This window comes from Pecten maximus, chromosome 13 (genome assembly GCF_902652985.1).
Source record: "Pecten maximus chromosome 13, xPecMax1.1, whole genome shotgun sequence".
In the NCBI taxonomy this organism is placed as follows: Eukaryota; Metazoa; Mollusca; class Bivalvia; order Pectinida; family Pectinidae; genus Pecten; species Pecten maximus.
The window spans coordinates 25,708,480-25,725,698 of NC_047027.1; the positions used below are offsets into that span (position 1 = coordinate 25,708,480).

At 41.9% G+C, this 17,219-nt stretch overlaps 1 protein-coding gene across 1 annotated transcript in view; it reads left to right on the plus strand.

Annotated features, from left to right (window-relative positions):
* LOC117340581 overlaps positions 1-17,219 on the plus strand; it is a 92,815-nt gene that overhangs the window by 16,342 nt on the left and 59,254 nt on the right. The window contains 4 exon segments of the mRNA XM_033902340.1: positions 1,081-1,276; positions 1,474-1,615; positions 4,984-5,149; positions 6,236-6,511. Of these exon segments, the coding sequence (XP_033758231.1) occupies positions 1,081-1,276; positions 1,474-1,615; positions 4,984-5,149; positions 6,236-6,511 (780 nt within the window).

A 17,219-nucleotide genomic window follows, 5' to 3' on the forward strand; every position in this document is an offset into this window, starting at 1 on the left:
CCTCCGGACAAAAGCCCCTTCACACTAATCAAAAAGTGGACAAAAGCCCCTTCATAAAAAAAAATGATATTTATTTTTTTAATGATTTTTAATTGCTACATATGCATATGTCATCAGTGGCTTCGGCAATGTAAACAACCGGTTCCAACAACAACTACTTGAACTGTTACATAAATAATAAGCTGTTACACAGTTGTTTGGTAGGTTTTTATTGATGTTGTGTTCTCCTGGAAAGAAATATATCATTAATGGCTTCATTGTTTCTTTGATTTTAATCATTCCTAAAATTAAACTTTTCTTATTACAACGCAGAGCAACATGTTTGGTTAGGTACTTATTATATTATAATTTGAGACACTGCAAATAGGGATCAAATGTTTATTGCTTTTGTAGGCATTTCTTTGATTATCAATATTTGCAGTATATTAATTAGGAAGTCAAAAATTATGTGTAATCAGTAACAATATGTTCATCATGGAGAGTTTCCTGAAATTTTTAGCTTACTTAATAATATAAAGTTTGAAAAAATAAATTATGATGTTTAACCACAGACATATAATGCTACACTGATATTGAACCAAGGACCTTCATTTTCCACACAATTATTCTCCAAATTTCAGAGATAAAAACAACAATACATATATATATAAATTCAGTTTTTCAAAAGTACAGATTTATATAAAGTATACCAGCTAAATTTCTAAAGAAGGGGCTTCTGTCCGGGGGGTCTTTCGTCCGGAGGGGCTTTTGTCCTAGGGGCTAATGTCCGGGGAGGCCAATGTCCGGGGGGGCTTTTGTCCTACACTCCCCCTTTTGATGTCTACCCCTTTGTTTAATTCTTATGCCTTTAGAAGAACCAAAACACCAATCTAATTAAAAACAGACTTGTAATTTCCGCTCCTTTACGACACACTGCAATACAGAGGAACAGAAATTACAAGTTTAGTTTTAATCAGATTGACCAAAACGATTTACACCAGCAGTCGATTGGCAAAGCATTAAATATCACTTGATGTGTCGTTTTCTATATCCCAAAAAATAAAAATACTCTTTAAATCTTTTAAAATTGTATATTTACAGCGAGTAGTTCCCATCACCCTGTATCCCGCTATGCAGGTTACATGTCGTCGCTACAGTCTTTGGCAGATCACCATGATTACATCATCAAAGATGTCACTCCCGACGGGAACTGTATGTTCAGTGCCATTATTGATCAGCTCCGTATCCAAGGCAACTTTGACCTCACTCCGAACTCGCTCAGAAAAACGGCTGTACAGTAAGATTTCTAAGGGCTTACAAAAAGATTTTTTTGTTGAATAATGTAAAAAATTATATATGCAGGATAAGAGAAATAATTACCCTAAAATGTGGACATTATATAATCTAGATTTCTCTGAATTTTTGTAAATTGGTTTTCATTTTTGTTTAAAATATGTGAAATTTAAGTTAAGATGCATGATCAATTTTTTTCAGTTACTTAAAGGATAATCCAAAAAACCAAGATGGAACTCATTTGGAATCGTTTTTGTCCACGGAAACCTGGGAGGAGTATCTGAAACGCATGGGACAAGAATCACAGTGGGGTGATCACATGGTGCTACAAGCCTGTACAGAGGTAAAATACAGAGGGGGAACACATGATAGTACATACATGTACAGAGGTAAAATACAGAGGGGTAACACATGATAGTACATACCTGTACAGAGGTAAAATACAGAGGGGTAACACATGATAGTACATACCTGTACAGAGGTAAAATACAGAGGGGTAACGCATGATAGTTCATACCTGTACAGAGGGGTAACGCATGATAGTACATACCAATACAGAGGTAAAATATAGAGGGGAAACGCATGATAGTACATACCTGTACAGAGGTAAAATACAGAGGGGTAACACATGATAGTACATACCTGTACAGAGGTAAAACACAGAGGGGTAACGCATGATAGTTCATATCTGTAAAGAGGGGTAACGCATGATAGTACATACCAATACAGAGGTAAAATATAGAGGGGAAACGCATGATAGTACATACCTATACAGAGGTAAAATACAGAGGGGTAACACATGATAGTACATACCTGTACAGAGGTAAAATACAGAGGAGTAACGCATGATAGTTCATACCTGTACAGAGGGGTAACGCATGATAGTACATACCTATACCATACTTGCCAACTTTTTAAAATTCTCATGGGGGAGAAAGTGCGTGAGCGACATTTTTGACTGGAAAACACATTTCACGCGCGCGACACATTTAGCAAACAAAAACTAAAGGGAGATAATTTGCTATTGGAAAATAAATTCCTTGCATGAACACTTAAGCTTCCTTCCCTCACTGAAAAAAAGGGGAAAAAAAATTATTTCAAGCTTGGCCAATGATCTTTTTTATTCAAGTTTGGAAAGATAATTATATAAGCAACAATTAAGTTACAAAAAAAAACCTGCAAAATTACATCATTTTTAATTATTTCTGGAAATGATTTAACTCACTGTTCACTCTAAATAAAAGTATTTACTTAGATATGTTATGAAAACTATGTTGTAAGATAGATGTCAGTCAATTAAATGCAAATTATCACAATGATGTCACTTTCTATCAAGCTTTCTCTCCAGCAGTAAACTTCAAAAGAAAATACCTAAACTGTCACGATAAATATCTAGAGTACAATATAATATCTCAATGAAATTTCAAATGTTTCCTTTGGATTACAACAAAGACAACGATACAAAAAAAATAAAAAGGGCTGTACCAGCAGTTGTAATCAGTTAGGCTTAAAACTCAGTACTTTGTAGGTGGGGACTCAAAGTTTTAACATGACAGTATTTAGTTTAAGAAAGTGAGTATTTGTGGACATGTTTCTGTCTTTCAAAATGTGAATTGGGAAAGTTTCTACCAAAATAAGTCTCTGCTAATAGTGACACAAAGTATGCTGATGCTACGGTGATTGAAACGACGTTACCTACCGGCAACCAGGCCTTCGGTCTATATGGTCGTTATTGTGAATTTATTTCCTTGTGCTAATTATCTAAAGATCATCCAATGTTTAAATGTATTTAACATTTCAAAAAGTAATCTGTCAAATTTGATACTCCGTTGATAACATTGCCAGTGTTGTTTTCACTTCTTCTGTCCGAGATATACTGTCAAGTAGAGGTCGTTTATGCGCTTGACATCAAAGGCAGTATACGAAGCCATTTACAAGCGTTTAATCAACCATGACTGACCTGCTACAAAACCATCACCACGCGTCCTCAGCTTAATTGGTTTTAATTAATTGTTTATTTATCGGGGTATTGTCACCCTTGCAGTCAGTGAAGTGTCAGAATTTCGTTACGGTCTGTGAGCAGGTCAGTTAACTGACCAATGCCCCACATATATGTCTTTCACCAGCCAGCAAGCGTTACCTGTCATAGGCCTAAGTGAATCTAACAAGATGAATAGGGGCTCCATACGGGGTTATCAAGACATATTCTCCAAAATCGGGAGAATACACTATGTTTTATCTATACGATCGGGAGACGGGGCAGGGAGTCTGGAATCGGGAAATTCCCGACTAAATCGGGAAAGTTGGCAAGTATGCTATACCATAGGTGTCAACCATCCCGGATTACGCGGGAAGTGCCCGGAAAATCATTAAAATTTCCCCTAAATCCCGATTTGGTAGAGTTCCCGAATCGGGGTTAGATTTCTCCCGGATTTGAGCAGTCATCCCTCATGAAACCCCGGAAATCTCAGACACTTTGACCCTGAACTGATTATGTAAACAAAACACCCCCACCACCTGTGTAGCTGCCCTAGCCTGGGGCTTGGTGAGAGAGGGGAGTCTGTCACCTGGTCACCATATGCGTGCCCGCCGACTGGTGTATACATTATAACCCATGTGGCTTCATTTGACACGGTCAGCTAATTTTGTGATTACAACTAGGATACATCACTTCAAGAACAAACACTGATAATATCTGCCAACAAGATTTACTCACATGAAAGCCAATAATGCCTTTCTTAAAATGGCTTTCTTAATCGTAGCTGTCAGTACCAGCGTTTGTACTGTCGCCATCTTTAATTGGTCAATACTAATATAAAGTCGTAAACTGCCAAAAAAATCCGGATTTCAATTTGGGTCAGAAAAAAAACACTTTTTAATAAGTTTGTTTTATGTCACAATAGAACTAGTAGTAAAAACATTAATAAATTACTGTGTAATTATTATTTGAGAAAGGAAGGGAGATAATTTGATAAATACATTTAGATATATTTCAGAACAAAATTAAAAAAAATATATCAGTAGATAAGTAGTTACTTTTGTTTAATGGTTGCAGATTTCAAGTGACTACATCATCATTAATTCACTAAATACAGTTCCTCTCTATAAAATTTCTAAAAACATTTTTTAAAAGAATTAAACATTTTTTTCTATTTTTTTTTTTTATATTATCATTATTCCTTAAAATTAACCATTGTAGTCAAATTTTAATATAAAATTGTAGCTCGAGGTAATTTACAGGTGATAGTACATACATGTACAGAGGTAAAATACAGAGGGGTAACACATGATAGTACATACCTGTACAGAGGTAAAATACAGAGGGGTAATAAATGGTACTACTCAGGTGAAATCCATAGGGGTTTATAAACACATAGTAGCTAGAAATCTATACTGACTTAGAATACAGGAGAATATAGGAGATTATCAAATGGTACTAATATTTAGTGTTCTAAAGCAAATACAGTAAAAACCCATTTATTCCTTGAACTATTCATTTGGTCGTGATCACGTCCTTATACATTCTTTATAAATCTACCTCGGATAACTCAAACCGCTATTCCTCGAATACCACATATTCCTCGAACTATTAACCTAGTCCCTAGCAGTTTGAGTTAGTGGGGTTTTACTGTAAAAAGAAAAAACAATTACTTGTCTTTGGAAAATTGCCTTTTATGAAATTATGATATAATTGAGTGGATCTAATTACAGGTGACTAGTCAGCGTATTGTTGTATTCAAACCCAACACCAACAAAACTGTCCTGGTGCCAACAGTCGAGGAAGTATCCGAAGAAAATACAGTCACTCTCGGCCACATCGGGGAGTCACATTTTGTCAGTCTCCGTCCGAAAGATTGGGAAGCTAATTGGCCTCTCAGTATGTACATCACTATTAGAGAAACTTGAGACATATATATATATATATATATAATTAATTTTTCTTTGTTTTCATGGTAAATACTCAGATGTGATTGGTCGAAAAAAAAATTTCATTCTTCTATGAAAGAAATTCTGAGAATGGCGCGAAAAATGTGACGTCACAATACGACAATTGATGTTGCGTATTGATTTGAGAAAAAGAATCCCATTTAAAACCAGTAAACTTGTACATAAAACATGTTTTAAATTAGAAAATAATTTTCAAAAATTAATTATAAGCGTTGATTTCCGCGTAGCGGATTCTTACAGAAGTTTGCAAACAAAATTTGTTCGGATTCATACAGTTTGCAAACAAAATTTGTTTCATACCCCGATGAAACTAAAAAAAAATGACATCAATGCTTAAATGAAATAATTCATAGGCCCTGCAAATGTATATCACAAAAGCAGTTTGCCCTTCAATATGTACATTAATAATTCATAGGCCCTGTAAATGCATATCACAAAAGTAGCTGCCCTTTTGTATGTACATGACTAATCCACTGGCCTTGCCATTTGAATATGCATATTATCAATCCACAGATGCAGATCTAGAAGCCCCACAATAAATATCACTAAGCCGATTGAAGGGTCACCTATATATTTCCAATCTAAAATTCCCTACAAATCCCTCAATAAGTATACATCTAATATAAAAGTCATTCAAAAAGAATATTTCTAATTCAGAGTTCCCTGAATAAGTATGTTTCTAATAGAAGTACCTAAATAAGTATATTTCTAACATAAAAGTCATTCAATAAGTCTATTTCTAGTACAGAATTACCTGAATAAGTATGTTTCTAATATAAGTCATTCAATAAGTCTATTTCTAGTACAGAATTACCTGAATAAGTATGTTTCTAATATAAGTCATTCAATAAGTCTATTTCTAGTACAGAATTACCTGAATAAGTATGTTTCTAATATAAGTCATTCAATAAGTCATTTCTAATGTAGAAGTCATTTTATAAGTCTTTTTCTAATGCCGTATTCCCTGAACGAATATTTCTAATTAAAATTGAATTAATAATTACTTTGTTTACAGTGGCACAGGCACACAGAGTCAAAAAGAAGGAGAAACAAAAATTGGCAAGAAAGAAAAACCTCAAAAGAAAGAAATCTGCTGAACTGAAAAAGATTTCAACACCAGAGCCTTCCGACGGAGGGGAATCCCCATCCGTTGATGAGAAAGAATCAACTGGCACTGAGGAAACTGAAGGAGCTACTACAGAGGTGCTAACTGAGAAGAAACACATTGAGGAGGAAGATGATGAAGGCGATGAAGATGAAGAGGATGACTCGCAGTTCAAGACTACTGATGGTATGTACAAGCTATTTTTAAAATAAATGTCAGTAAATTTTACATAATCTGGCAATATTGTTAAATCAGAGTTTCTTTAGTTCTACAGTCTGCGACGTGAGCCACTAGTCCTATGCCCATGACTGGTACTTTTTGGTTCGGACTAGTGGGAAATCCTTGAATCTCAATATATTTGTTGTAATAAACACTGCACTAGTGCTTGAAAATGTTAATGTCACAGACTGAATCTAGCAGTTACATTTCTGCTGAATCTGCAATACAAAATTATCTTTGATATACAGTCTAACCTCGAGGCTCGACCTATCGCCACGCGAATCTACCGCCACCCTCGCATACCACCACCTAAAGCTCGGGAACGTATTTCCCTCCTATAGAATTCCCTCGTTAAGTTCGCCACCCTTGCATACTGCCATCCGCCATGTTTGTTAAAGTAAAAATGTACAACCGTCCCAAATTGCTTTATATTTCCCTCGACAATATTCCTCCTTAGTGATCAAGGAACTCTTTAGTGTTCTATTTATAGACATAGGATATTTCCTGTTTTCACTTGCAAACTGTACAAAAAGTGAGATAGCTTAACGCTTGAGGTTACGACACTGAAATGGTGCTTTGTAAGAGACTCCTCTGTCTTGATTGTTAAAATTGCCAGTTTATGACGGATTTACTGATATTCATTAATGACATTCTGTCATGAAAGCATGCAAGGTAAACATCTTTGTGTGGGCCAGCTACAGCTGATCTCAAATTCCCATATCCAGGGAGCACAAACTCTGACTTACAGAAGAGGGTGGGCTTATTAAAGGACATTGAAATGGCATTCATTACTATATACCTGACAGTAGGGGTAGGGGTTATTAAACCATGGACAATAGAATAGCAATCATTACTATATGACTGACACTAGGGGATGGGCTTATTAAAGGGCATTGGAATGGCATTCATTGCTATATGACTGACAGTAGGAGTGGGCTCATTAAAGGTCAATGGAATGGTATTCATTACTATGTATTGTATAGGACTCGCAGTAAAGATGAGCTTAACAATTTTTCACTGGCTAAATGTGCTTATCCTCAACTGTGTTTATATTCCTGAATACAAAAATTCTGGTGATGCAACAGTTCCTGAAAGCAAAGGATATGAATTGAACTTCCACAATTTTGAGATTCACATGAATTTAAACATTCCAAGCTTCATAAGCTGCAGAACAGGTGATGGATATACAGGCCTATTGTGCCTCTTGTGAAATACTGTAAATGCTACCTCTAGCTAATGAGAATGGATCGGTCTATGCTGCTGTGGTTGTATCCTTTGAAAACACATGTTATTCAAAGAGGTAATCACCAACTACTACAAGTAGATGCAACTTCAAAGTGGCCCTGGCTGTACATGGGCAATAAACGCAACATACAAACCAATTCATCTTTAGGTAAAGAGGACTTTGAATGGAATAGATAAAGAATGGATGTGTGGAGAGAAAATGGAACTAAAGATGTTAATGGATGGAAAAGGATAACTAGATACTACAAATCACCTGTGGTGAGAAGGCTTTAGACATTAGGTATAAGAACAGATGAACTATGATCTGGTAGGGATGTACTGGTGTGGGTATCCTAGCTGCCCGGGTATAAGAAACTTAGGGAGCATCAGAGCTGGGAGTTACATAACTAACTTAGGGAGCATCAGAGCTGGGAGTTACATAACTAACTTAGAGAGTATCAGAGCTGGGAGTTATATAACTAACTTAGGGAGAATCAGAGCTGGGAGTTACATAACTAACTTAGGGAGAATCAGAGCTGGGAGTTACATAACTAACTTAGGGAGCATCAGAGCTGGGAGTTAAATAACTAACTTAGGGAGAATCAGAGCTGGGAGTAACATAACTAACTTAGGGAGCATCAGAGCTGGGAGTTACATAACTAACTTAGGGAGAATCAGAGCTGGGAGTTACATAACTAACTTAGGGAGCATCAGAGCTGGGAGTTATATAACTAACTTAGGGAGCATCAGAGCTGGGAGTTATATAACTAACTTAGGGAGCATCAGGGAGTTATATAACTAACTTAGGGAGCATCAGGGAGTTACATAACTAACTTAGGGAGCATCAGGGAGTTACATAACTAACTTAGAGAGCATCAGGGAGTTACATAACTAACTTAGGGAGCATCAGAGCTGGGAGTTACATAACTAACTTAGGGAGCATCAGGGAGTTACATAACTAACTTAGGGAGCATCAGAGCTGGGAGTTACATAACTAACTTAGGGAGCATCAGAGCTGGGAGTTATATAACTAACTTAGGGAGCATCAGAGCTCAGAGTTACATAACTAACTTAGGGAGCATCAGGGAGTTATATAACTAACTTAGGGAGCATCAGAGCTGGGAGTTACATAACTAACTTAGGGAGCATCAGAGCTGGGAGTTACATAACTAACTTAGGGAGCATCAGGGAGTTATATAACTAACTTAGGGAGCATCAGGGAGTTACATAACTAACTTAGGGAGAATCAGAGCTGAGAGTTACATACCTAACTTAGGGAGCATCAGAGCTGGGAGTTACATAACTTACTTAGGGAGCATCAGAGCTGGGAGTTACATAACTAACTTAGGGAGCATCAGAGCTGGGAGTTACATAACTAACTTAGGGAGCATCAGAGCTGGGAGTTACATAACTAACTTAGGGAGCATCAGAGCTGGGAGTTACATAAATAACTTAGGGAGCATCAGGGAGTTACATAACTAACTTAGGGAGCATCAGGGAGTTACATAACTAACTTAGGGAGCATCAGAGCTGGGAGTTACATAACTAACTTAGGGAGCATCAGGGAGTTACATAACTAACTTAGGGAGCATCAGAGCTCGGAGTTACATAACTAACTTAGGGAGAATCAGGGAGTTACATAACTAACTTAGGGAGCATCAGGGAGTTACATAACTTACTTAGGGAGCATCAGAGCTGGGAGTTACATAACTTACTTAGGGAGCATCAGAGCTCGGAGTTACATAACTTACTTAGGGAGCATCAGAGCTGGGAGTTACATAACTTACTTAGGGAGCATCAGAGCTGGGAGTTACATAACTAACTTAGGGAGCATCAGAGCTGGGAGTTACATAGCTAGCAGTAGCTGTTTTTCACACATCTTTGTTTATCTACACGACCTTTTCCTTCATGCTTTCCTCTACAAAGCCAAATAATATCATTTTAAAAAAAGTTATGTGATTCATGACTGTATGAACTTTCCTTTATCTTTAATTTCTTCAATAAATTTTTTCCGTAAAGGATTGCATGAATAAGACAAAAAATTGTGGAAATTATTAATTTTCTCGATGGGATATTTAAATTCTAAAATGTGCTTGTTGAAATGGATTGAACTTTTTATTTTCTGCGAGCTGGACTCAACTTTGAGGAAATTTTTAAAAAACATGATTGGGTTGGTTTTCAGTATAGGTGCTGTATTTATGCTGTTTTTATGCTGATTTTATGCTGTCCCATGCAGTGTACCATCAATAAGGACTGGTATACATGTATGCATGTTTGTACTGCTGAAGATCCATAGAAATCTCTATCTCCCCAACATTGATCATATATAAACACTAAGGCCCAATCTTAACCGACTGCCATTGGCGATGGAAGACCTGCCCAGTCTGGCTGAGATAAAAATACATTATTTAACCAATTTTGGATGTAATTTTAAGCAACACTTGTTTGGCTGTCAATGTTTTCAGCCATTTTACCAATTTGACAATTAAGATATTTGAATGTACTATAAATTTGCATGACAACTTATCAATTACTCAAAGGAAATCATTCGTGGTATGATTTATAATTCAAATTAATTGAAGCATAATTTGAATTCCAATGAAAATTAGTGAAATTCAACATATAAGGAAGGGAATAATGTATATTACACTGCAGGTAAAAAAGAATTCATTATACACCTTCCACTTCCTGAAGAGGGTATATAGAAATAGATATATACTCCCATGTGTGTGTTCGTGTGAACATGCGTCCAGGATAACCTTGTGTATACAATATCCCATGGACCTCGCCTTGGTTTTGTTGTTCTAAATATAACAATAATGATTCAATTCTCTAAACTTTGTTTGGGTTTAATTTGTTGCTTAATTTGAATCTACAGAATACAAAGTATCACTGACTATTAATGAAGAATATTAGGACCTCAATAGTTCTTTAGAGTGCAGGCCACCTTAGATGGGGCCACGATAGCTCAGTTGGTTAGAGTACCGGCCATGTAACCTCAGATGGGGCCACGATAGCTCAGTTGGTTAGAGTACCGGCCATGTAACCTCAGATGGGACCACGATAGCTCAGTTGGTTAGAGTACCGGCCATGTAACCTCTGATGGGGCCACGATAGCTCAGTTGGTTAGAGTACCGGCCATGTAACCTCAGATGGGGCCATGATAGCTCAGTTGGTTAGAGTACCGGCCATGAAACCTCAGATGGGACCACGATAGCTCAGTTGGTTAGAGTACCGGCCATGTAACCTCAGATGGGACCACGATAGCTCAGTTGGTTAGAGTACCGGCCATGTAACCTCTGATGGGACCACGATAGCTCAGTTGGTTAGAGTACCAGCCATGTAACCTCAGATGGGACCATGATAGCTCAGTTGGTTAGAGTACCGGCCATGTAACCTCAGATGGGACCACGATAGCTCAGTTGGTTAGAGTACCGGCCATGTAACCTCAGATGGGACCACGATAGCTCAGTTGGTTAGAGTACCAGCCATGTAACCTCAGATGGGACCATGATAGCTCAGTTGGTTAGAGTACCGGCCATGTAACCTCAGATGGGACCATGATAGCTCAGTTGGTTAGAGTACCGGCCATGTAACCTCTGATGGGACCACGATAGCTCAGTTGGTTAGAGTACCGGCCATGTAACCTCAGATAGGGCCACGATAGCTCAGTTGGTTAGAGTACCGGCCATGAAACCTCTGATGGGACCACGATAGCTCAGTTGGTTAGAGTACCGGCCATGTAACCTCAGATGGGACCACGATAGCTCAGTTGGTTAGAGTACCGGCCATGTAACCTCTGATGGGACCACGATAGCTCAGTTGGTTAGAGTACCGGCCATGTAACCTCTGATGGGGCCACGATAGCTCAGTTGGTTAGAGTACCGGCCATGTAACCTCAGATGGGACCATGATAGCTCAGTTGGTTAGAGTACGGCCATGTAACCTCAGATGGGACCACGATAGCTCAGTAGGTTAGAGTACCGGCCATGTAACCTCAGATGGGACCACGATAGCTCAGTTGGTTAGAGTACCGGCCATGTAACCTCTGATGGGACCACGATAGCTCAGTTGGTTAGAGTACCGGTCATGTAACCTCTGATGGGGCCACGATAGCTCAGTTGGTTAGAGTACCGGCCATGTAACCTCTGATGGGACCACGATAGCTCAGTTGGTTAGAATACCGGCCATGTAACCTCTGATGGGGCCACGATAGCTCAGTTGGTTAGAGTACCGGCCATGTAACGTCTGATGGGGCCCTGATAGCTCAGTTGGTTAGAGTACCGGCCATGTAACCTCTGATGGGGCCACGATAGCTCAGTTGGTTAGAGTACCGGCCATGTAACCTCTGATGGGGCCACGATAGGTCAGTTGGTTAGAGTACGGCCATGTAACCTCAGATGGGACCACGATAGCTCAGTAGGTTAGAGTACCGGCCATGTAACCTCAGATGGGACCACGATAGCTCAGTTGGTTAGAGTACCGGCCATGTAACCTCTGATGGGGCCATGATAGGTCAGTTGGTTAGAGTACCCGGGCCATGTAACCTCAGATGGGACCACGATAGCTCAGTTGGTTAGAGTACCGGCCATGTAACCTCAGATGGGACCACGATAGCTCAGTTGGTTAGAGTCCCGGCGATGTAACCTCTGATGGGATCATGATAGCTCAGTTGGTTAGAGTACCGGCGATGTAACCTCTGATGGTACCACGATAGCTCAGTTGGTTAGAGTACCGGCCATGTTACCTCAGATGGGACCACGATAGCTCAGTTGGTTAGAGTACCGGCGATGTAACCTCTGATGGGATCATGATAGCTCAGTTGGTCAGAGTACCGGCGATGTAACCTCTGATGGTACCACGATAGCTCAGTTGGTTAGAGTACCGGCGATGTAACCTCTGATGGTACCACGATAGCTCAGTTGGTTAGAGTGCCGGCCATGTAACCTCTGATGGGGCCACGATAGCTCAGTTGGTTAGAGTACTGGCCATGTAACCTCTGATGGGGCCACGATAGCTCAGTTGGTTAGCGTACCGGCCATGTAACCTCAGATGGGGCCACGATAGGTCAGTTGGTTAGAGTACCGGCCATGTAACCTCAGATGGGACCACGATAGCTCAGTTGGTTAGAGTACCGGCCATGTAACCTCAGATGGGACCACGATAGCTCAGTTTATTAGAGTACCGGCCATGTAACCTCTGATTGGACCACAATAGCTCAGTTGGTTAGAGTACCGGCCATGTAACCTCTGATGGGGCCACGATAGCTCAGTTGGTTAGAGTACCAGCCATGTAACCTCAGATGGGACCACGATAGCTCAGTTGGTTAGAGTACCGGCCATGTAACCTCTGATGGGGCCACGATAGCTCAGTTGGTTAGAGTACGGCCATGTAACCTCAGATGGGACCACGATAGCTCAGTAGGTTAGAGTACCGGCCATGTAACCTCAGATGGGACCACGATAGCTCAGTTGGTTAGAGTACCGGCCATGTAACCTCTGATGGGGCCATGATAGGTCAGTTGGTTAGAGTACCCGGGCCATGTAACCTCAGATGGGACCACGATAGCTCAGTTGGTTAGAGTACCGGCCATGTAACCTCAGATGGGACCACGATAGCTCAGTTGGTTAGAGTACCGGCGATGTAACCTCTGATGGGATCATGATAGCTCAGTTGGTTAGAGTACCGGCGATGTAACCTCTGATGGTACCACGATAGCTCAGTTGGTTAGAGTACCGGCCATGTAACCTCAGATGGGACCACGATAGCTCAGTTGGTTAGAGTACCGGCGATGTAACCTCTGATGGGATCATGATAGCTCAGTTGGTCAGAGTACCGGCGATGTAACCTCTGATGGTACCACGATAGCTCAGTTGGTTAGAGTACCGGCGATGTAACCTCTGATGGTACCACGATAGCTCAGTTGGTAAGAGTACCGGCGATGTAACCTCTGATGGTACCACGATAGCTCAGTTGGTTAGAGTGCCGGCCATGTAACCTCAGATGGGACCACGATAGCTCAGTTGGTTAGAGTACCGGCCATGTAACCTCTGATGGGGCCACGATAGCTCAGTTGGTTAGAGTACGGCCATGTAACCTCAGATGGGACCACGATAGCTCAGTAGGTTAGAGTACCGGCCATGTAACCTCAGATGGGACCATGATAGCTCAGTTGGTTAGAGTACCGGCCATGTAACCTCTGATGGGACCACGATAGCTCAGTTGGTTAGAGTACCGGCCATGTAACCTCAGATGGGACCACGATAGCTCAGTTGGTTAGAGTACCGGCCATGTAACCTCTGATGGGGCCATGATAGGTCAGTTGGTTAGAGTACCGGCCATGAAACCTCTGATGGGACCACGATAGCTCAGTTGGTTAGAGTACCGGTCATGTAACCTCAGATGGGACCACGATAGCTCAGTAGGTTAGAGTACCGGCCATGAAACCTCTGATGGGACCACGATAGCTCAGTTGGTTAGAGTACCGGTCATGTAACCTCTGATGGGGCCACGATAGCTCAGTTGGTTAGAGTACCGGCCATGTAACCTCTGATGGGACCACGATAGCTCAGTTGGTTAGAGTACCGGCCATGTAACCTCTGATGGGGCCACGATAGCTCAGTTGGTTAGAGTACCGGCCATGTAACGTCTGATGGGGCCCCGATAGCTCAGTTGGTTAGAGTACCGGCCATGTAACCTCTGATGGGGCCACGATAGCTCAGTTGGTTAGAGTACCGGCCATGTAACCTCTGATGGGGCCACGATAGGTCAGTTGGTTAGAGTACGGCCATGTAACCTCAGATGGGACCACGATAGCTCAGTAGGTTAGAGTACCGGCCATGTAACCTCAGATGGGACCACGATAGCTCAGTTGGTTAGAGTACCGGCGATGTAACCTCTGATGGGGCCATGATAGGTCAGTTGGTTAGAGTACCCGGGCCATGTAACCTCTGATGGGGCCACGATAGCTCAGTTGGTTAGAGTACTGGCCATGTAACCTCAGATGGGACCACGATAGCTCAGTAGGTTAGAGTACCGGCCATGTAACCTCTGATGGGATCATGATAGCTCAGTTGGTTAGAGTACCGGCGATGTAACCTCTGATGGTACCACGATAGCTCAGTTGGTTAGAGTACCGGCCATGTAACCTCAGATGGGACCACGATAGCTCAGTTGGTTAGAGTACCAGCCATGTAACCTCAGATGGGACCACGATAGCTCAGTTGGTTAGAGTACCGGCCATGTAACCTCTGATGGGGCCACGATAGCTCAGTTGGTTAGAGTACCGTCTATGTAACCTCTGATGGACCACAATAGCTCAGTTGGTTAGAGTACCGGCCATGTAACCTCAGATGGGGCCACGATAGCTCAGTTGGTTAGAGTACCGGCCATGTAACCTCTGATGGGACCACGATTAGCTCAATTGGTTAGAGTACCGGCCATGTAACCTCTGATGGGACCACGATTAGCTCAATTGGTTAGAGTACCGGCCATGTAACCTCTGATGGGGCCATGATAGCTCAGTTGGTTACAGTACCGTCTATGTAACCTCTGATGGGACCACGATAGCTCAGTTGGTTAGAGTACGGCCATATAACCTCAGATGGGACCACGATAGCTCAGTTGGTTAGAGTACCGGCCATGTAACCTCAGATGGGACCACGATAGCTCAGTTTGTTAGAGTACCGGCCATGTAACCTCTGATTGGACCACAATAGCTCAGTTGGTTAGAGTACCGGCCATGTAACCTCTGATGGGGCCACGATAGCTCAGTTGGTTAGAGTACCAGCCATGTAACCTCAGATGGGACCACGATAGCTCAGTTGGTTAGAGTACGGCCATGTAACCTCAGATGGGACCACGATAGCTCAGTTGGTTAGAGTACCGGCCATGTAACCTCTGATTGGACCACGATAGCTCAGTTGGTTAGAGTACCGGCCATGTAACCTCAGATGGGATCACGATAGCTCAGTTGGTTAGAGTACCGGCCATGTAACCTCAGATGGGACCACGATAGCTCAGTTGGTTAGAGTACCAGCCATGTAACCTCAGATGGGACCACCATAGCTCAGTTGGTTAGAGTACCGGCCATGTAACCTCTGATGGGGCCACGATAGCTCAGTTGGTTAGAGTACCGTCTATGTAACCTCTGATGGACCACAATAGCTCAGTTGGTTAGAGTACCGGCCATGTAACCTCAGATGAGGCCACGATAGCTCAGTTGGTTAGAGTACCGGCCATGTAACCTCTGATGGGACCACGATTAGCTCAGTTGGTTAGAGTACCGGCCATGTAACCTCAGATGGGGCCACGATAGCTCAGTTGGTTAGAGTACTGGCCATGTAACCTCTGATGGGGCCACGATAGGTCAGTTGGTTAGAGTACCGGCCATGTAACCTCTGATGGGACCACGATAGCTCAGTTGGTTAGAGTACGGCCATATAACCTCAGATGGGACCACGATAGCTCAGTTGGTCAGAGTACCGGCGATGTAACCTCTGATGGTACCACGATAGCTCAGTTGGTTAGAGTACCGGCGATGTAACCTCTGATGGTACCACGATAGCTCAGTTGGTTAGAGTACCGGCGATGTAACCTCTGATGGTACCACGATAGCTCAGTTGGTTAGAGTGCCGGCCATGTAACCTCAGATGGGACCACGATAGCTCAGTTGGTTAGAGTACCGGCCATGTAACCTCAGATGGGACCATGATAGCTCAGTTGGTTAGAGTACCGGCCATGTAACCTCAGATGGGACCACGATAGCTCAGTTGGTTAGAGTACCGGCCATGTAACCTCAGATGGGACCACGATAGCTCAGTTGGTTAGAGTACCGGCCATGTAACCTCAGATGGGACCACGATAGCTCAGTTGGTTAGAGTACCGGCCATGTAACCTCAGATGGGACCACGATAGCTCAGTTGGTTAGAGTACCGGCCATGTAACCTCAGATGGGACCACGATAGCTCAGTAGGTTAGAGTACCGTCTATGTAACCTCTGATGGGACCACGATAAGCTCAGTTGGTTAGAGTACCGGCCATGTAACCTCTGATGGGGCCACGATAGCTCAGTTGGTTAGAGTACCGGCCATGTAACCTCAGATGGGGCCACGATAGCTCAGTTGGTTAGAGTACCGTCTATGTAACCTGTGATGGGACCACGATAGCTCAGTTGGTTAGAGTACCGGCCATGTAACCTCAGATGGGACCACGATAGCTCAGTTGGTTAGAGTACCGGCCATGTAACTTCAGATGGGGCCACGATAGCTCAGTTGGTTAGAGTACCGGCCATGTAACTTCAGATGAAAATTTGAAGTGTGTGGTTTGATGCCGATTTGTGTTTCTCGGAAAGCGGAGACATGGGCCAGTCTGTGCTGTTGTGTCCTTGGACAAGATACTTTACCTCAATTATATTGAAGATAAGAACTGGTGGAGTATTAGAGGGTGTTTG